The 19,731-nt window shown below is 54.8% G+C and overlaps 6 protein-coding genes across 6 annotated transcripts; 3 read left to right on the forward strand and 3 right to left on the reverse strand.

Moving 5' to 3' along the window:
• Window positions 1–94: 94 nt before the first annotated feature.
• Window positions 95–5,275, forward strand: CLUP02_06759 (esterase; the record flags this gene model as incomplete). The annotated part of the gene is made up of 15 exons (XM_049285756.1): window positions 95–171; window positions 208–269; window positions 365–448; window positions 508–536; window positions 636–1,293; window positions 1,387–1,870; window positions 1,976–2,130; window positions 2,181–2,410; window positions 2,460–2,568; window positions 2,682–2,756; window positions 2,788–2,972; window positions 3,269–3,350; window positions 3,439–4,163; window positions 4,217–4,823; window positions 4,881–5,275. 15 exons carry the CDS (start codon window positions 95–97, stop codon window positions 5,273–5,275), a joined length of 3,957 nt encoding a protein of 1,318 aa, XP_049142899.1.
• Window positions 5,276–5,528: 253 nt separating this feature from the next.
• CLUP02_06760 (uncharacterized protein) lies at window positions 5,529–6,584 on the reverse strand (the record flags this gene model as incomplete). Its single annotated transcript, XM_049285757.1, has 2 exons — window positions 5,529–6,064; window positions 6,158–6,584. 2 exons carry the CDS (start codon window positions 6,582–6,584, stop codon window positions 5,529–5,531), a joined length of 963 nt encoding a protein of 320 aa, XP_049142900.1.
• Window positions 6,585–8,219: 1,635 nt separating this feature from the next.
• CLUP02_06761 (glycosyl hydrolase family 47) lies at window positions 8,220–10,034 on the forward strand (the record flags this gene model as incomplete). Its single annotated transcript, XM_049285758.1, has 1 exon — window positions 8,220–10,034. The coding sequence occupies one exon, from the start codon at window positions 8,220–8,222 to the stop codon at window positions 10,032–10,034; it is 1,815 nt and encodes a 604-aa protein (XP_049142901.1).
• A 127-nt stretch (window positions 10,035–10,161) lies between these two features.
• CLUP02_06762 (tannase and feruloyl esterase) lies at window positions 10,162–11,871 on the reverse strand (the record flags this gene model as incomplete). Its single annotated transcript, XM_049285759.1, has 1 exon — window positions 10,162–11,871. The coding sequence occupies one exon, from the start codon at window positions 11,869–11,871 to the stop codon at window positions 10,162–10,164; it is 1,710 nt and encodes a 569-aa protein (XP_049142902.1).
• Window positions 11,872–11,910: 39 nt separating this feature from the next.
• On the forward strand, window positions 11,911–13,298 carry CLUP02_06763 (uncharacterized protein; the record flags this gene model as incomplete). Its single annotated transcript, XM_049285760.1, has 6 exons — window positions 11,911–11,933; window positions 12,084–12,234; window positions 12,345–12,472; window positions 12,557–12,757; window positions 12,827–12,946; window positions 13,019–13,298. 6 exons carry the CDS (start codon window positions 11,911–11,913, stop codon window positions 13,296–13,298), a joined length of 903 nt encoding a protein of 300 aa, XP_049142903.1.
• Window positions 13,299–13,788: 490 nt separating this feature from the next.
• CLUP02_06764 (uncharacterized protein) lies at window positions 13,789–15,920 on the reverse strand (the record flags this gene model as incomplete). The annotated part of the gene is made up of 2 exons (XM_049285761.1): window positions 13,789–15,370; window positions 15,421–15,920. 2 exons carry the CDS (start codon window positions 15,918–15,920, stop codon window positions 13,789–13,791), a joined length of 2,082 nt encoding a protein of 693 aa, XP_049142904.1.
• Window positions 15,921–19,731: the final 3,811 nt, after the last annotated feature.

The following is a 19,731-nucleotide window of genomic DNA, read 5'->3' on the forward strand; positions in this document are numbered from 1 at the left end:
TTGACTTGTTTCTCACCTTTTCTATCAATGCGAGACTTGACTCTTCAGTCGCAGATAAGCCTCGGAGTCGAACTCCAGTAGGTAAAAGTGCTGCATGTCATTAGCCATGATTCAGATCGAAGGAGGCTCGCAGGAAACGACGTTTAGGACCAGTGATAGGGATAGTCACTTGTGACCTCAATTCTCAATTGTCTCTCTGCTTCATAGAGACCCTAGAGTTTCCATTCAATATATGCTCCAGGCTTTATGGAGACTCCGCAACTTCTCCAGTATGACGCCATAGCATTAGGCCCTGATTTTAGAATCTCCAATGATACTAGGTTGTAGACTCATGATAATGATAACGTAATGAGATCATGTTGAGTGGTCACATTATATCATCGCAATAGCCATGTCCTGGATGCTCGTGTTCGGTATGCCGAATACCTAACCCGAATCACTACCCAAGGTCAGCAGAGTCATCAATTACAAATGTCCCATTTCATCGCTGATAAGCACTTGGCACAGGTCTCAGAAACTCAAAATCCATTACGGGAGTATGAGGGAAGACCATGATGAGAAGTAAGCTCGCCGTAATAATGCGATTAGTCCTCATATCGGATTAATCGGTTACCAAGCTTCGATATTTGACCTAGGCCAAAACCGTTATTCGAACATTGAAACAAGTCATCGAGATCGAAACAGGTGTGAGAATTGAGATTCCTGATTCCCAGTTTTTCATTCTCTCTTCCCCAAGTCCTCGCGGCGCATGTCATTATTCAGCCCTCAGCCCGCACGAACGCAAACCATCACGACTTGAAATGGCCTCGACTACACAAAAGTCGGCGATTCCATCATCATCGTTAGCTTCCAAGTTCCAGCGATTAAACGGCTCTCGAGCGATTGCGAGAGTCTTACGATGGAACACGACATGGGCGCTCGCCGAATGCCCTTTCTGCGAGCAACCTCATGAGCATTCAATCAGCTTCTTCCCCAGCGCCGATGAGAGTCTACGCCAGCCTAGTTCAAACAGTCCTTACACCTTTCGAGGATTAGAGCCTGCGACCATGTGGTTCTTTATTGCACCATGCCATACCGCCGGCTACGCATACAGGCTTGTCTTCCCTTTTGAGAAGCACGATGCTGTGAGATGGCTTTCCTGGGAGATCAAGACATCTACTTCCGAAAAGAACGAAGGATCACACTTTCAGTGTTTTGAAACCATTGGTTTCAGAAAATCTGGACTGAACGCTCTGCCTGAGTTCAGCCGTTTGGATCATCGTATCAGCGTGACGGACCGGTTTGAGAACATCAGTGTCAAAGACCACGCTATTCCTTCTGGAAACGAGAGACAATAAAATGGCATTGAGCCAGCCCGGGCAAGAGGATCTCTGAAGCCTGACACAGAAGCAAGTGAAAAAGAGGATTGTTGGGGTTGCGTCCACGACTACGCGACTTGCCCTCACTTCAACCACGACCTACGCATTGAAGGAACTATAGGATCTTCGAGGCTATCTATAGAGATAGCTCATGGCAATCGCACATACGTTCAGGAACTCTTACGATTAGGCGCAGACGTCAATGCAGGTGACAACCGAGGCCGTACACCCCTAATGGAGGCAGCTTTCTGGACCCGCGTCGAATTAGTCTGGATACTCCTCGCCGCCGGGGCAAATGCGCAACAGAAAAATCGAGACGGGCGTGTCGCTGCAGAGTTTGCCGAGGAGAATGAGAGAAACAACGAAGAGAGGGAGTATCGACATGTCGACTACGCGGAGAAACCATTGAAGTCAAAGAGTCGTCGAAGACATATCAGGGCACTTCTCGGAGTTGCGCCTCCTTTACAAGCCCAAGTCGCCAAGTCCGATTTCGCAAATTTATTCCAACCCCGGTTTGTCAAATCGCCAGTCGCGAAGACTGCTCTTTTGATAAATCCGAGACGAGGCATCCCAATCGCGCAACAGGATCAGACAATAGGGGTTCTCCTCTGAGGCAGACTATTTGAGCCGGTTGTTGCCGTTGGCGGTTGGACTGGTGGTGGCTCCCAGTCCCCGTTTAGTGGCAACGATTACAGCAGGCTGGACTCCAACTACTGGGCTCACAAGACGCTGAGCTTTGCGAAGAGAATCGGGTTCACTTCGACGAACACGAGTTAGATCCTGATTCTGTGAGAGGTTTGTACCACGCCAGTCACGTTGTAGCTCAGTTGCTTTGCTTCGTCGCGCATAAACATCAGCTGTTTATTGAGAACGAGGATGATCGCGACAGACAGATCAGGCTTGAGATCTTATTCCACTACCAGCACATGGAGACGCTCACTAAAGCGGAGATTGTGACCAGTCAGAAGCCATATCCCAGTTGCCTGATGTTTATGGAATATCTGGCGAAACGGATGTGGCTAGATTTCGTGGTTGTGGTCGCTGAAGAGATTGTCTTCACATGAGTTGATCAGAATTGGTAATGGTTGAGAAGGAGTATAGTGTAATGGGCCAGTAATTCAGATGCCACCGAGCAGGAATGATAATTTGAGCGGGATGGTGTATCGACTTCGAGTATCCTGGAAGCATCTCAGTGCCGGTTTCGCGGTTGGTCCTTAACAGCAATCATTCATCTTAACGGTCGGCTCTATCGGTTGAGGGGTAGGAAAAGAGCGAAGGGTGACTGACGTGGGTAAAGAAATCCCTAAACCATCAAGATATGAGCACTTTTGTCGGGAGATCCGAAGATTGAATTGATACCCATTTATCAGATCCACGTTTTTCATCGTAACTCGGGAAGTGGGTAGAGTGTGATCACTGATGTGATCAGAGATGTTCTCGATATTAGTTCCGGCCCGTCTCTCGCTTCAACCCCACCTCCCACACTCCGCCGGGCTTGGCTGGGCTGAAGATCGGCGCGTCAAGCTTCAACCTTTGCCGCCCCCAAGGACCAACGACTCTTCTCGAATCCTGAACCTGGGGAAAGCAAAGGTCGCCGAGGACGTGTTTAGACATGTGGACTCAGAAAAGTCAAAATCGAGTTAAAGGGGACGGTAAGTTCCTTGCGCTAGAGCCAAGGGATGGCGAAGCCGCGCAGGCGATTCATGAACATGAGCCACACTAAGAGTTCATCCCACTAATAAGGCCCTCTCGGTGGGGCTATTGCGAGCCAAATCGGCCAATTGTGCATTTGTTTAACCTTCTAAAAACAAACCTCGCAGACCCAAAGATTTTCCCCACGACGCTTGTTTGTCGAAATGACCCTTAATGTTGGGTTTCCCTAGGGGCTGGCATGACGATTTGCAAATGAGGCTCAGATGTGGACAACGTCACCCGGCTCGGAGGACGCGTCCTTCTTACCGGTTAGCACGGCGATCACCGTCTTGGTGAAAAGTCCGATCGAAAAAGGGAGTTGAAGTTGGAGGCTTTCTGTTATATAAACAGCCCGCGATGTCAGCCCTGAAATGTAGAGGTTCTTGAGGAGCATCGCAAACCAACAACACATCCCGATCGCTGCTCACCTTCGCTTCAAAGCTTGAAACCAAGATGAAGTTCACAAACACCTGCCTGCTGATGGCAGCTTCGGCCGCGGCCCAGACTACCGCCCCAGCCCCGACAGCAACCTCCGGCTCCGGATCCCTCCCGTCTGTGACCCTCGACTACTGTACCGTCGTCGCCACCGCCGGCAACGAGTCCGTCGGCTACTACAAGTACCAAAACATCCGCTACGCCGCCGTTCCCACCGGCGACCTTCGATGGGCCAAGCCCCAAGCGCCCCCCGTCGAGACGGAAGTCAGCACTGGTGACCTGGCCTCGGCCGATGTCGCCTGCAGCTCCGCCGAGGACTGCCTTTACGTCGATGTCTGGGCTCCCGCCGATGCTGCGGGCAAGAACCTCCCCGTGATGGTGTGGACCTACGGTGGTGGCTTCACTGGCGGAAGCAAGTCTGAGAACACTCCGGAGGGTCTCTTTGACCTTTCCACCGACTTCGTCTACGTCGCGTACAACTACCGTCTCGGTATGACTGGCCTTGCCAACGGTCCTACCTTCTTGCACGAGGGTGGTACTTCCAACACCGCAATCTGGGATGTCACGGCCGCTTTCGAGTGGACCAAGAAGTACATTAGCAACTTTGGCGGTAACCCCGACGATGTCACCGCCGTGGGCTTCTCTGCCGGCGGCTCCCAGACTCTCTTCCAGATGACTGTAAGTACTCGTCTTCAACTAACCTTTAGGCGTCTAAGCTGACCCTCTTGAAGCGCTTCGCTGGCCACGCCGAACAGCTCTACAACCGCGCCTACGTCATGTCTCCCGGCTTCGTCCCCGGCGCCGGCCACCAGCACGCCGAAGCCTTCTGGCAAAACGTCTCCACCGAGGCCGGCTGCTCCGGCGGCAGCCTCGAGTGCATGCGCTCCATCGACTTCGATACCCTCAACACGGCCGCCACCACGGTCCAGGACGCCTACGACTACCAGTTCCAGCCCCGCGTCGACGGCGACATCATCGCTGACACCTATGAGGCCCAGTTCTACCAGCGCCGCTTCAACTTCTCCGGCCCCGTCGTCATCACCCACGAGCAGCACGAGGCCAACGGCCAGGCCTACGACGGCGTGAACACCACCGAGGATGTCGCTGCTTATCTCCGCATCTTCTTCCCCGCCATCAACGATGCCGTTGTCGACGAGATCCTGTCGCTTTACCCCGAAGATGACTACACCTCCCCTGGTCTGCGCTTCTCCGACATGAAGCAGCACTTTGATCTGACTGCCCATAACCTGGCTCTGACCCACGCCATGAACAACCAGACCTGGAACGCAATGGTTGCGCTTGATCAGGCCACTCACGGCACTGACCAGAGCTACTACTGTAAGCTTGTTTCCTCTCCCACTCTATATATCACATATCATCTAACGCATCACATAGGGTACAGCACCTACTCCCTATCCGACTCCACCTCCAGCACCGGCACCACCACGTCCAACTCCACCACCTCTAACTCAACCGCTACCTCCGCCGCCGCTTCGGCAACCGCTTCCTCTAGCGCAGGTGGCCCTCCCTCCGGTGGTGCCGGCGGACCCGGCGGTGGCTCTACCTCCGTCAATGCCACTGTCGCCGTCATGATGCAGAAGTACCTCATGTCCTTCGTCCTGACCGGCAACCCCAACACCATGTGGCCCGAGGACAAGATTGAGTGGCCCCAGTACGGCAACAGCTCTGCTGCCGGCACCCAGCTCGTCTTCAACACCACCTTCTACCTTGAGGAGGACGACCTGGCGAATGCCCAGGCCAAGTTCTGGAACAAGGCTCTTTGGTACTGAGCGAAATGATGCCGTTGATACCCCCCTACTCTAGTCATGGGACTTTTTCTTGTTTGTATTGAGTATTGTTATAAAAGTACATAAACATGTCGGTTTAAAATCATCCAGGCGTCCAACCAACTCAACTCGTGAGACAGATTATACTATCTATCATATTAAGGCATGCCTCTATCTACCCAAAGCCGACTGTGGTATCTTATATGCTATCATAAGGTGAGATTCTAAAGAAAGAGCGCCCTCTGTCGACAGTAGTTCAACTTCTGCGAGGCTCCGGTTGCCACGCAGGCAGCTCCTGAGGAGCAAAGTGATCCGAGACCAACGGAGGTTTCCACTCATTGGGTGCCTCGTAAACCTGATCAAATACAGGCGGACTGACGTATTGAGCAAGCGGCGGCCCCGGTGTGTAATGTTCCACCTGTGCCTGGGCATTGGCGGCGGCCTCTTCTCGAGCACGGCGCTTCCGGCGACGGAGGAAGATGAACAGCCATGCCGCTAGGACCCCAAGCGCAAGACCACCTACGGAAGCACCTACAGCCGCGCCGATTATGACTGTCTTATCATTTGTTGCTTCCGGCTCTACGTTGGGGCTGGGTTCGGGACTACTTGTCGGGCTACTTTGTGGACTTTGGGTTGCGCTGCTTGCTGCTACCGAGCTCGGGTTTGGTGCGCTCGAAGGGTTGGCAGAAGGCGCGATAATAGCGGTTGTTGCGATTGACGTTGATGTTGTTGACGATGATGAAGGAGTTGGTGTAGCCGCCGCGCCAATTGTTGTGATGGCAGTGGGTGATTCTGCGACGATGAATTGTTCAGAACTTTACCCAAAGAATTGTGCCGAGTTGAAGAGTACGAGGTGCAGGCAGGAGATAAAGACAGACGACTTACGCTGGAAGAATAAGACATTCTTTTTGGCCGTGCAGTTGACCGTATTCATGACCGAGTTAATACAATAGTACAACTCCTCAACGGTCCCGTCACACTTTGCAATGCCAATCCCACCCGCCACATTGTCCGTCTCCGGGTTGATGCAGAACAGAGGACAACTCGAACTCCGCCAGGACCGGTCGGTACACGCTCCCCTCACGAGCTCCGTTGCCCCGTCTTTGGATAACTCTTTGCCCGTCGCCTGACACATTCCGTTCGAGAGGCACGCGTAGCCCTGCCCGCAGCACGTCGACTCAGCCGTGAGGTCCTGGCATGGTGTATCATTGGGGGCGATGCTGCCGTCTGGGTAGTAGCAGGCGGCCCTTACTCGTGCCACATGAGGGAGAACGTTGAGAATGAGGAGGAACAAGAACGGGAAAGATGCCATGATGTTGTTGCTCCTATCAACCAGGAACTCCAGGTTCCCGACTGAACTTGACGAGTTGATGTTCCTGGAAGGCACTGCACAATAGAGGGAATTTCCCAAGAGAGAGGTAGGCAAATACCTAGATTGTGGCAAGAGGGTTGCAGAGAGGCATCAGCAAGTTATCAACTCTTTCTTACTTGCCACAACTCCCACCGCAACTCCAACTCCAGCTCCACGGGCTGCGCCGCTCACTTCAGACACCCACATCAAACCACAACAGCCTGGTACACCCAGCCCTTTTCAGCCTCTTGCAACAGAATCTGGTCAACTCTAAATCAGCTATTAGAGTCGGAGGCATCGTAGACTCTCTCGCACTGTCTTTCTTCCACCTGCCGACACAGTGTCTCTCCAACATGCAGATCCGTCAGTTGGTTCAGGTCCCAGCATAGAAGCCACCAGTCTCACCTGCTGTGATAGGATGGCCAAGACAACACCCCATGTTCATATCCTGAAGCTAGTAAGAAACATGACCAATGACACGGAGCCACACGCAGACTTTCCGTCCCGACGGAACGGTACGACCACTTAAATCACGTTGCCCGGCGTCAAGCTGCATATTGAGCGAAATTAGAATGGGCGCTTTGGGCGCGCGTTACTGCTATGCAGCAGTTAGCCTTGGAGGGTCTCTGATGTGATCGCCGTTCAACCTTTTATCGTGGGCTTTTGAGACTTTTGACGCCATCAGGCCCGGGTACTGTACCTCTGGAACCTGGCTCGACTCGTCTTGACTTGGAGATATCATCCCACTCACTTGAATTTGACTCTCGCCGTTAAGTAGCAAGGCCGGTGGCCCGGAGTTGAAGCAAGGGGTATGGGAAGGTGCAGCGGCCCTCGCCATGCCCAGACCGAGCTACCCATGATCCCTGGTCCAACACACAAAAGTCGACGCTGCAGCGAGCCGAAGTGGTCATATAGCCGAATCGCCAAAGTTACTGCGCTGCCTCGATCGCTTATCCGTACCATGCCGTATGGATTTCAGGCACACAGAGCTGCGTGAGAGATGCGTGCTTTGCATCCCTCTCCGAGCCCTCAGACCATCACTCCTCCGCGTTAAACCGGTTGCGATCAACCGCCAAGCTGTGAACGACAAGGATCACAACCAGTGCGCAAACCAACAGACCTCACATGCATACGCATTGAGAATGACTGCCAGGGGCGCCGCCGCCCGCGCAGCAACCCAAAATCTCTAAGCGCCCGACTTCCCGCCCCCCTCTTCTGGTTCTTCCTCCTCAGGCGGCACAGCAAACGGGGGAACAACAGAATTAAAGAAAGAATGAGATAAACGAGCAAACAAGCCCGCAACCCCTGAGGCCTATTCCAAGTTTCCCACCAACAACTCGTAGACGGGGGTTGATAAGGACAGAAATCCGGCCGGGCCGCAATCCAAAATACGTAAACGAACATTAAATTCTGGGCGCGAAGCAAAGGAAACAGCAACCGTCTTGGTTTCTCACTCTCTTTCTCACTCTTTTGCCCTTCCTCGCGTGTTTTCCATTCTCTCACTTCCCACGACGCGATATCCACGTTTGACACGTGTGCATCCAGACCGAAGAGTGCAGAGAGACCTGGACACTCCCAAAAGCTCACAGAGAGAAGATGCTCCTGGCAAGGCGAAAAATGCCAGGCATCGTCCTCCTAGGCCTCCCCGTCTCCCTCCTCCTCCTTCTCCTATGGCACAATGACGGCGGCCTTCCCACATTCCCAACATCCTCATCCTCATCAGCCATCCCGCCAAAACCGATAGAATGGATGACAGAACAAGACGAAACATACTTCTGGCGGACCGTTAAAGTCCACCACCCGGCCCCGGAACCCCTCCGCCAACTCCCCGCCGTCCCCTCCGTCCGCTTCCCCCAGGTCCAAGCCCATTTCCCGCCCGAGACGAGCACTCAGCGCCGCGTCCGCGAAGAGCGCCAGCAGACCGTCAAAAAGGCCTTTCAAAAGGCCTGGTCGTCGTACCGGAAACACGCCTGGCTCTCGGACGAGTTGACCCCCGTATCAGGCGGCCGGCGCAACACGTTCGGAGGCTGGGCCGCGACCCTCGTGGATTCCCTCGACACACTCTGGATCATGGACATGAAGTCCGACTTTGACGAGGCCGTAGCCGCCGCCGCGACAATCGACTTCAGGCACACCGACCTCGACGAAATCAACGTCTTTGAGACAACGATCCGCTACCTGGGCGGCTTCCTTTCGGCGTTTGACCTATCGGGCGACGCCCGACTCCTCCGGAAAGCAGCCGAAGTCGGCGAGATGCTCTACAAGGCTTTCGACACGCCCAACCGCATGCCCATAACTCGCTGGAAAGTGGGCGATGCAGCCCGCGGTGACGCCCAGGACGTCGGCAACGGTGCTCTGGTAGCGGAGATAGGAAGCCTATCAATGGAATTCACACGTCTCTCAATACTGACAGGCGACCCTAAGTTCTGGGACGCAACCCAACGGATTATGGAAATCTTCGAAAGCCAACAAAACAAAACCAACATCCCCGGTCTCTGGCCTCTAGTCGTGAACCCCAAAGACGAAGTCTTCAACCAAGGGGACGACTTCACCCTCGGCGCCATGGCCGATTCCCTCTACGAATACCTCCCCAAAATGTCCGCTCTCGTAGGCGGACGCAGCGGGATGTACAAATCCATGTACGAAGCCGCCGTGAAGCCCGCCATCGAACATAATCTCTTCCGGCCCATGACGCCGACCAACGAAGATATCCTCATCGCGGGGCAGGCGCACTCTCGCGAATCCAACGGTGTACGTACTATCGAACAGGAGCCGCAGGGCCAGCACCTTGTTTGCTTCATGGGCGGGCTTCTTGCGCTTGGTGGGAAGCTATTCAACCACCCCGACGAAGTGTCTGTGGCGAGGAAACTTGTCGACGGGTGTGTGTACGCTTACAAGTCTTTCCCGCATGGCATCATGCCGGAGACGTTTTACATGGTCCCCTGCCCCTCCAAGCAAGAATGCGCATGGGACGAAGCCCTCTACAAAAAGCACGTCCTCGAACGGGCAGAGAGAAAGGACGACGACGAGGTTCTCACCGCAGACGAAATCATCAAAAAGGACCGCCTTGTTCCAGGATTCTCCGCCGTTCCGGACCGGCGCTATATTCTCCGCCCCGAGGCAATCGAAAGTGTGTTCATCATGTACCGCACCACAGCCGACACGAGCTTGTTAGACTCGGCGTGGGACATGTTTTCGTCCATTGACAACGTCACGAGTACGGAGCTGGCGAACACGGCGGTGTGGGATGTCACGGCCGAGGGACGGCCTCCGCAGTCGGACTCGATGGAGTCATTCTGGATGGGGGAGACGTTGAAGTACTTTTATCTCATCTTTAGCGAGCCTGGGTTGGTGAGTTTGGATGAGTTTGTGTTCAATACCGAAGCACATCCTTTCAGACGATGGAAGTAAGGTGGTGTAAACGTTTTTGTATATATCATATGTATAAATATCATGGCCGGATTATGAACAACTGATGTGCCTTATTGCCTCGATATCTTGTTTGATCCCCTCAAGCAAGCATCCCTCAAAACCTCCCTCAAAGTTCCTCCTTCTCCTCGATCACCTCAATCTTCTCTCCGGGCTTTACACAAACCCAAGTCTTCCCATTCCAAACGCCTTCCTCCGGATAAAGACAAATCCTTCTAACCTCCTCATCAACAACCACCTTCCCATCCTCTCCAATCTTGAACCCCCTCGCATCCAACTGCTCCGGCGCAACACCCTTCTCGACCCACGCCCTCAACTTCTCCAACGCACTCCAGGGAAACGGCGCTCCATACATCGAAACGCAGTGATTCACCCCAGGAACCTCAAAATACCTCCAAAACTCCTCAATCTCAACTCCGCGCTTCGCCTCGATCCCCTTGGCCTTCTCATACAGTCCCCTTCCGACCTTGATAGAGATAGCCTGGTCCGCCATACCGTGCCACATGAGAACCTTCCCCCCGCGCTCCCTGAATCTTCTCAGATCCGGGATGGGCGTCCCGATGACGGACTCGTACTCCTCAACTCCCCGCCGGAAGACGTCCCGGAAAGTCTCCCGCGACATCGACGCCGGATCAAATGCCGGATCCTTCTCGATGAACAGCCGGATCCATTCATCCGTCACGGAGAACGGCACACCTGCACACCTTGTCCGATCCGTCTCCTCCTCGCAGACACTATTCATCATGGCAAGCAACCCAGCAAACTGCGTCCCAGGAACATAACTCGGAAACATCTCCCTCCCCTCCTCATCCAGCACACCCCCCACAACCTCCTCAACAACCTCAACCGCCCCCCTCGAAACCCTCCCCTCAATCTTCTTCCCATCCTTCCCATCACAACTAAACTCCCTCCCCTCCGCCGTCCTCACATCAAACCCACACTCCCCCAAGCGTCCGATAACCCCATCCCTCCTCCCATCACCCAAATCACACGCCTCAACCCCAGCCTTCACGATCGCCCCCAACTCACACCCAGAAGGCCAATACCTCCTCCACCGCATAACCAACTGCGGGAAATACAACGACGTCACCATAGCAGGGAACTCCACGGCCGGACACATACTCAACACCCCGTCAAAATCCCCCGGATACCGCTGCGCAACAGCCAGCCCCTGCCGTCCGCCCGTCGAACACCCCTTGAAGTAGCTATACCTCTCCTCAGCATCATAATACGCCCCCAGCACGGCCTTCCCCACGACAGCGAGCTCGTGCAGACTCCTGTACCCAAAGTTGACCAGCAAAGGCCAATCAATGTTCCCCGGGCCTCGTAAAGCCCACACATCAGGCCGCAAACTCGCGAGGTGTCCGCCGTCCGTGACAGCAGCAACATACCCTTCTTGAACCGCCGCACTCGGTCCATCGCCATCTACCTCCCCGACAACGAACCCGCCGCCGCCTAACCCCATGAACCGCTCATTCCACGCGCTCTTCTCGAGGGGAAGCCAGACGTGTACGTTGACGAGGTCGTCGTGGCCTGGGTGGGTGTAGGAGACTGTGACGTTGCAGAAGGGGGGGATGCCGGTTGCGGAGGCGGATGTTGTCGCGAGGGACGCTTCAGAGAGGCGGTTTGGAAAGGAGGTGTAGTTGTGGACTTGGACGGCTGTTGTTTTGATGTGTTGGAGGCCTGGGATGGAGGGGAACGTGAAGGTTGAAGGGTCGCATTTTGGGGATGTGGATGCCGAGGTTGAGCTTGTGAGGGCGGCGAGGGTGAGGAGGGTCGTCCCGAGGAGGCCTGGGGAATTCGGTGGTTTAGAAAACATGCTGTGCTCAAAGTGTATCAGTGTTGTCGTTGAACGAAGATGAAGAGTCCTACAAAGAGGGGGTAAGACTAGTTTCCGTACTTCTTAAGAGACAGAACCAGAGGACACTACCCGGTGAGTCGGTAATAAATACTCATCCCATCCCTCGACCCCGTTCGTCTCTTGCAACATTGTGGATACCAAAGTGTCAAGCTAACGACTCCGTTCTCCAGGCTCCAAGTCGTCAACTCTTCCCCGCCCTCCTCTTCTTCCCCCGCGTTGTTACCGGGCTCAAACTGGGGAACTACCAGTAACCGCTCCGCCCGACTCCCGGATATCTCGAAACAGATCATCGGACGAATCCCCTCAAAGCAAAAGGAGCTCGTGTCCTATATCTGGCCTCGTCGGCGACCTGGAAAACCTACTCGAAAATAACGTGCAGTCGTCGATTGCCAACACTTAGTCTTTTCCTTGTACCTTACTTACCTACTCAGTTTGTAAACTACTCAAAGAAAACCAAGGACAACGTACAAAGTTCGCTCAAACTCCTCATTCGACGTGCCAATGATACCCCACGGACTCCCGGGGCCCGTCCAAACCCCGAACCTCAAAAGACACAGAAGTAATCAGAAAACAGCTCCAGTAACTCTATACAGGCGGGGGAGTGAGAAAGCGTTCATACCGGCATAGGACCGGCATTTCCCAGCCCCGGTCCCTCAGATCCACCTCCCAACGGCCTGACCGCTGAAGAAAAAACTCGGCAGACACGATCGGCATTCCCCCGAACGAGCCGGGTTGCGACATATCCGCACCCCGTCCGTACACGGCCAACTTCAAAGACCATCCGTCATTACTCCCCTAATCAAAGTGTGAACCCGGCGCAAATCCATCAATCCTGCCCCCCCGCGTCTCCCAATCTCTTGATCGCCGTCACTGCACTTGCTTCATTGGCTGGCGGCTGACAGACAAGCTGCAGCACCGCTTACATGAACCACATCATCGTGCATAAAAAGGCTGGCCGTCCCTCGCCCTACTTTAGTACGCTTCCCCTCATCACAAGCAAATTCATGGGCCACATCATCCACCAGGAGAGAGAGTGAACAGTTTCCAGATAAGATAATCATTGAGAGCATGTGCGTCGTTATTCCTTCCGGTTGTACGCCTACAGACACATGTATACCGCCCCGATCCTTGGTGATGGTCTTGAAACCATCGCTTCCAACTTTGTGAGCATCGACCAGGCTTCCCATAAAGCAAAGCCGCCAGTCGTTACCAAGCTCGGGTATCTCGTCCACACGCATATCCGCCAACCGTTGCCTCAGTTCCTTGACCCGCTTCCATATACATGCGTGCAGGCCCACTGTCCGTCTGTCTCAAACGCCGAGAGAGCGACACATTACTATCCACCACTGAATCCATCATCCCGGAATGAGTGGGTATCTCATTGATCGTGAGCAAGCGTTACGGGGAATCAAAAACAAAGATAAGGAAATTCTACTTGCGAAATCGCTGCCAGAAAAGAAAAAAACCGTCAATGGTAAACCAAACCTGATGGCAAACTGAAAAGGAAACCGTAAATGTCGAAGCAGGATATCGAAATGAAAAGGAAAAATCAATAGAAAGAGAAAGTGGAAAAGTCGACCGTAATCCAGATGAGCTGAGATGAGGGTGGTGACACCCAGAGAGATAAGAAATCAATTTCAACGCTATGTATCAACGCCTGCCAAAGATAAAATGCAGTTGCCCACCAACTTGATAGAAAACGGGATATCATGACAAGAAAGCGACTGTATGTCATGCAAAGACTGAAAGCTCTGCCGACATAGATTCCAAGTAAGGGAGAAGGAAATTCGTCAGTCGTGTTGCGTATATGTACCATCGCCTCTCGGGGCATGGTAAAAGGACTGTAAAGAGGCGTATTGATGATTCACAAGAGTCTCAGTACGCAGTGGCAGTGGTTCCCTCGCTCGTGGCAACGGCCACCAGCGCCTCCAAACGTCTCAGAGGGTCAGGATTGCCGGACTGTTGCTGCTGGGCTTGCTGCGGCTCAGGCTGTCGTCCCGGAAAACCAGCAAAGTGACCCATATTGGGATGGACCATGCGGTTGACATGGGGTCCACGAGGATCTTGGCTGGGCGCTTCCGGGCGAGGTCCGTGAACGTTGCTTCCCATAGGACCATGGTACCATCCGTGGCGTTTAGTGTCCCTGTGTGCAAACGACGGCGCCGACATCGTGTGCTGATGATTGCGAGTGAATGCACCCGAGTTGGCATACGAGGGCTGGTCGACCTCGAATCGCACAGTCGGCGGGTTCATGCGAACCTGCTCTGCTTGTGCCTGCACTGCCTGGTTCACTTCGTTTGCCCACGCCCCGGCGCTATCGCGAGGAGGTGTCGTGTTGGAGGCAATGTCCAGTCTTGTCAGGCCCCGGTGCAAGCTCATATCCCATTGGGCCACATTCCGCCGTTCATCAGCGACAGCTTCGGTGCCGGGAAGCATGGGCCGGCGGTGACCGCCCTCCGCATCGACCATCATCGGCGACGGGATTCGTCTTGGGGGCGACACCTGTCTCGATGGCAGAGGGTCAAAGGATTCAATGCCAGGCAACCGAAGCGTCTGCTGGGGATTGGGCGCATTGGCGATGGGCGGCGCGGGATTCGGCTGAAGTTGACCGGGAGTGAGTACGTTGCTGAGGTGGCTGGTATTGGTGTTGAAGGTCCTCGTGTCAGGATGCCAAGTTCGCCTGCGCCAAGCCTCGTCTGCGTTAGACGAGGTCGAGTCCCTCCTGCCAGACCATGCTGATGTCGGCGTTGTCGGCGATGCCAGGTGGCTGCTGGGGGCGGGGGAGAAGGCTCCCATGTTGGAAGTATTGACAGGCCCATTGCCGTAGACGATTCTGTTGACCGGTGCGCCGTGCGGTGACTGAAAAGGATTGACGCCGGAGGGCACGCTGAGTCGCCGGCCCGGAGTCCGGGAGCCAGAAGAGTACATGCTGTGAGATCGGGAGTGCGTGGTGGTAGGAGAAGCGATTGTCGAACCCCATCGCGGACTGCTTTGACCGGTAGAGAATGTCGCTGACGTCGGTGTGCTGTAGTCAGTTGGCGAGACAGGGCGATAGCCGTATGGACCGTCTCCGGCACTTCGGTATGATTCGAGTGACAGGCGGGAGCGGGGGTCGCTTGCCATAACGAGAGGCGGCGGGCGTCGTCGAATGTCGTCTCGAGATCCAAAAGCTGACCCGATAGAGCCCACGCTGGCGATGCTGGATGTCGAGAGCGACTTGGAGTGACCCCTGACGGGACCAGGCGCGCTGCCAGCTGTTGATGCGCGAGCCCTGCCGCCCTGCTGACGCACACGCTCAGTGCGCATCTGCCTCTGGAACCTAGCACCAGTCGCTGCCAAGGAATCTATGGGGATATCCTCGTTGACGTGCACCGTCTGTGCGTGTTGTCGCAGGTTATCGAGACGGGAGAAACGGCGCGAGCAATGACACTGGAATGGTCTCTCGCCGGTGTGTTTCCTGGGACGATTAGCAAAGATCGTCATCTATGGGGACGATAGAGAGCCTACCGAATGTGCCTGGCCAAATGTTCGCTTCGGGTAAAACTCAAGTTGCAGGGCGGGTAATCCGTGCAATAAAATCGCTGTGACTTCTTCTTCTTGTTGGATCTGGTACCATCGGCATTCACACTGTCGTCGTCAGATCCCTCTTCACCTTCGCCGTCGGACTCGTCCATGTCCACATCCTCCGAGTCCCTTGATCTCCTTGAGTGTTGTGAGTTTGCTCTTGTCGGGGTCTTGACCTTCTCGGCACTCTCGGGAACCTGAACAGCCTGGGGAAATGGCGAGCTTGGCAAAGGCTTCTGGGATGCCAGACCAGTAGTGCCACTGCCACTGCTGAAAGTTGCTTTCGTGGGCGTCTTCACGTCCTCGGCCATGGGCTGTGGTGTCCGCGGGAGCGGTGCAGTGGTTGGCTTCGGTGTGGTTGGTGACGTCGTCATCATCTTGTCGTCCATCTTTACATCGGCACCAGGTAATGGCGAATTTACTGGTCTAAATGCAGCGGCCATGTTCAAACTGTGCTGTGATTCAGGATAAGCGGGCGTCGAGGAGGACAGCCTGGTGAATTCCTCTCGCTGTGGAGGAGAAAGTGCAGGCGCAGGCTCGCGAGGCCGAGTCGAGCACAAAAGGAACACAGGTGCGGGGAGTGCAGGCTGCGGAAGGTAGTATTTGAGTATGATTTGAGCCGGGAGGAGAGCGGGCTGAAGAAGGGCGGGGAAAGGGCGGAATGAGAGGGGGTAAAGGGAAGAAGAAAGAAGAAAAAATGTCCCGAATCTGAATCAAGTCATCCGAGAAGTTGCTGTCTGGTTTCGAACTCTTTGGATGTCTCTCCGTTCCAAGTATGCGTAGAGGAAGAGGAGGAGGAAGTGATGGTGGTGGTGGCGGCGGCAGCAACGGGCTTTGAAAGGGCGACAAAGGTGTCGTGAGCCGGATGTGTGTAGAGGTGAGAGTCGTGGAGCGCCGATGGAAGTGCGACCGACGTCGATGATCTATTCCCCCCGGGCCTGGGAGAGTGGGGTGGTCTGCTGGAACAAGGTGCAAGGCCGGTTTGGTATCGGTAGCGCGGTTGAGGACGGTTACCGACTGCGTATTTCGTAGTATAACGGAGCAGAGTGGAGGACGAAGAGAAGAGAGACAAGTTGGTACGGAGACAGCAAGGCGAGGGGCAGGCGGCTCTAGAAAAGGACCTGCCAGGGGAGTGTGGCGATGAATGGTCGATGATGAAAGACGTGCCCTGATCTGACCCTGCTGGCTGCAGTAAAGTGGTTCTCAGTGGTTCCTCGCTGACTTTTCTTCCCCCTGCCTCCGGCTTTACGCCTGCTTGCGTTCGTTCGAGTCTAGCGACAGGTAGTGTCGAGAGCTGGGCGGAGTTTGTCTAAGATGGGTTGGAGGAGCCAACCAACCAGCCTCCTCTTGGGGGTGTGCGTCGTGTGCGTCTTGGGGGATCCGGCGCACCAAGTCGGCGAATTTGGGTGGGAGTGTCTGTGGGCTATCGCAGAACCAATGTAGTCCGGTCCAATGCCAATCAAGATCCGAGTTGACGGGTTTGCAAGCTGGGTGCCTTGCGTTTTAGTAGACGATTTCGTAGGTTGCTGACTTGCAGTATCCGTATAGACCGAATATCAGCTCAAGTACCGAGCGTTATAGAGCAGGCTGTGATGGTCCTGATTCTTGGAGGGAGCGGGCTGAAAGGCACAAAAGAGTCTTCTTTGGCGATATGTTGAATGTCAAAGCCCAGGCAATTCTCTGTGCACCGGAACTTGCTGGGAACGATAGAGAGGGGGAGAGAGGAATAAAGCATATGGTCTGCAGTGAGGGCGAGGGAGGATTCGTAAGTAGTTGATGATGGTCACAGCACACGGAAGCGCTGGCGGTACTCGTGTACGAGAAAGAGTTGGTGGACCCAAGGCAGGCCAGGTCCAGGGCCAGGGCCGGACGCCAGGGTCAGGGTCAGAACCAGGACCTGGCGGCGGTAGTGGTATTGGTGGAGTCGATTGGCGGGAGGTACAAGGGGTACATGAAAGTCAGACGGCTTGGTGTGAGATCCCAGTCAGCCGGGCGGTTGGGAGGGGGTCAAGGTCGAGGTCGAGGTCGATGTCCCAGGACTAGGACGGACTAGAGACGGACGGGAGGCGAGAGTGGCCGGAACGGTGGGAAATGGGGCTTGCTCATCCGTCTGCGGGCGGGAAAACGCCCTGAGTAAACTGGCAGTCGATGGTCTCTGACGGGCGCGTGAGAAACGGAGGACAGTGTCGAGCGAGGTGTAGGCGACGGTCAGCCCAAGTCGCTAAGGTAGCGGGGCACGAAAAGCGACGAGGCGTCTGCGAGAGGGAGGAGAACGTGGTGACTCCAGCGCCGGGCCACCACCAGGGCGAGGGGCACACGGGGAGGTTGGTTGGCGGAGTTGCTGTGACGGCGTGGCCAGTGCCAGACAGGACAGTGGGCCAGACGTAAGGTACCGATTATGGCTGGCTGGCTGGCTGTCTTGATCGAGTGCAGGCACACAAGCAGAGACGGGAGACGCAATGCGAATGCTGGTCTTGGAAAAATTGTCCGTGGGTTCGAGGGTTTGCCAGGAACAAAGGATGAAAGGTCGAGGCACCGCAGGGGATTGGTGGCCAGGTTGGGAACTCGGAGGGGTTTGTTGACGGGTGCGAGTTGCGAGGTTGACGAGGTCAAAGTCAAAAAGGACGGCGGCCAAGCCAGTCTGTGAGGTAAGGGACCTGGCCCGAGGTTGCGATGCGCCGATGTAATGCTCCGTATTGGGAGTTTGATGCCGCCGTTGTTGGTGGTGATGCTTTTGCGGGTGCTGGGGGATGATACGCCAGGCAGTGGATTCCCGTCCTGTGGATTACGCTGTAGCGTAGCCGTACAGCAAGGTACCGTACCGTCGAGAACCTTGCCCTGCCTGTGCTGTTGGCAGCTGGACCTTTTGACTTTGGCGGCGTTTTCCTTGTCGATGCGCTGTGCTGCTACCCTACGCAGGGGTAGGCGGTAGAGTAGGCGGGGACAAAGTTGGACGGATACGGACGCAAAAGGGATAAACGGCAGGATGCATTCGGTGCCACGATGGGCGAGTGCGTGGATGCGTGAATGCTTGGCCTCCGAGGCACGGCTACTTGGTGTATGGAGTAGAATGTAGGTCTTCGACTAGGGTGGTGTGGTGCTGTATCGGTAATAGTGTCGTGTATAGAAGGTATCCGTAGAAAGTGGTCTTGAAAGATGTGGATGCGACAACGAGCGGTGGGAGGTTGGTAACGGAAGCTGAAAAGTGTCACTGGGCGAGATATCATGGATATCCGTGTAAGAGTGTCAAATGTGATGGATGGTACGGAGTATTGATGATGTTGTAAAAAGTGTGCGTGCCGGCGGTCGGGATTGGGGGGCTCGGCTCGGCGTCGTCAATGTGTTGGTTGGGTGTGTATTTCTTCCAGCGGTAAGCTGGTAATAATGGATGACTCGATATGTCGATGGATGGAGAGAGAGCAATTAAGGTAAGGCAACGTAAGTATCCAAGAATCCCTCAAGTAGAGAGGGTCGAGTCTGGAAGAGATGATCTGCTGTGCCTGTGTGTGGCTTTCCACGGCGGAGGTGGAGGGATGAGTGAGGGGAGCCATGGGCAAATTGACCGGCGGCGAGGGAGGGGCGGCGATAAGGATAAGCGGATAAGGCGATAAGGTACAAGCCAAGGCCCTGTGATGCGACAAATGGAAGGCACAGCCCGAACTTTGCGAGGGCTGACGACGGGCAGGAACTCAAGAAGGCACAACCAAACTTACAAGGTTCATATGGGCAGGGGCGAGGTCACTTACTGCCCGTGTACGCAGTACGTAGTAAGGTAGTTCAGTGAAAAGTCAGTTTGGTCAGGTCCAGGTCAGGTACGGACGGCACGGCAGCAACAAACAGGGAAGGATGACTCTGGCAATGACATGCAGCCTCGATCCATCCGCGCCTTCCACAATGCGCAGTCATAGGTATGTACTCTGTAAAAGTGTCTCACCAATACGTATAATGTAGTAGGTATAAGGCACCCGTACCTCTCTCCGTTACATCACGCAGAAAACAGTCAGGAACAAGACGAAAAGGTAGTTTTACTTGAGGCAGCCACTTGCTGTACCTGAGGCACTTTACGGTTTACCCGACCTGACCTGCCTTACTTCCGTGCCTTAGCTGATGCACCAAGACGGGTCCAACACGATGTTCCTGAAGAAGGCACGCCGCAAGCCGCGCGCCGCACGTTGGGACCAGGTGCGGTGCCTGGCCCTGACTCCAATGTTCCTTCCTCACGGTAACGTACGGAGCACGTGGAAAAATGAGTGG

This window comes from Colletotrichum lupini, chromosome 3, assembly GCF_023278565.1.
Source record: "Colletotrichum lupini chromosome 3, complete sequence".
Lineage (NCBI taxonomy): Eukaryota > Fungi > Ascomycota > Sordariomycetes > Glomerellales > Glomerellaceae > Colletotrichum > Colletotrichum lupini.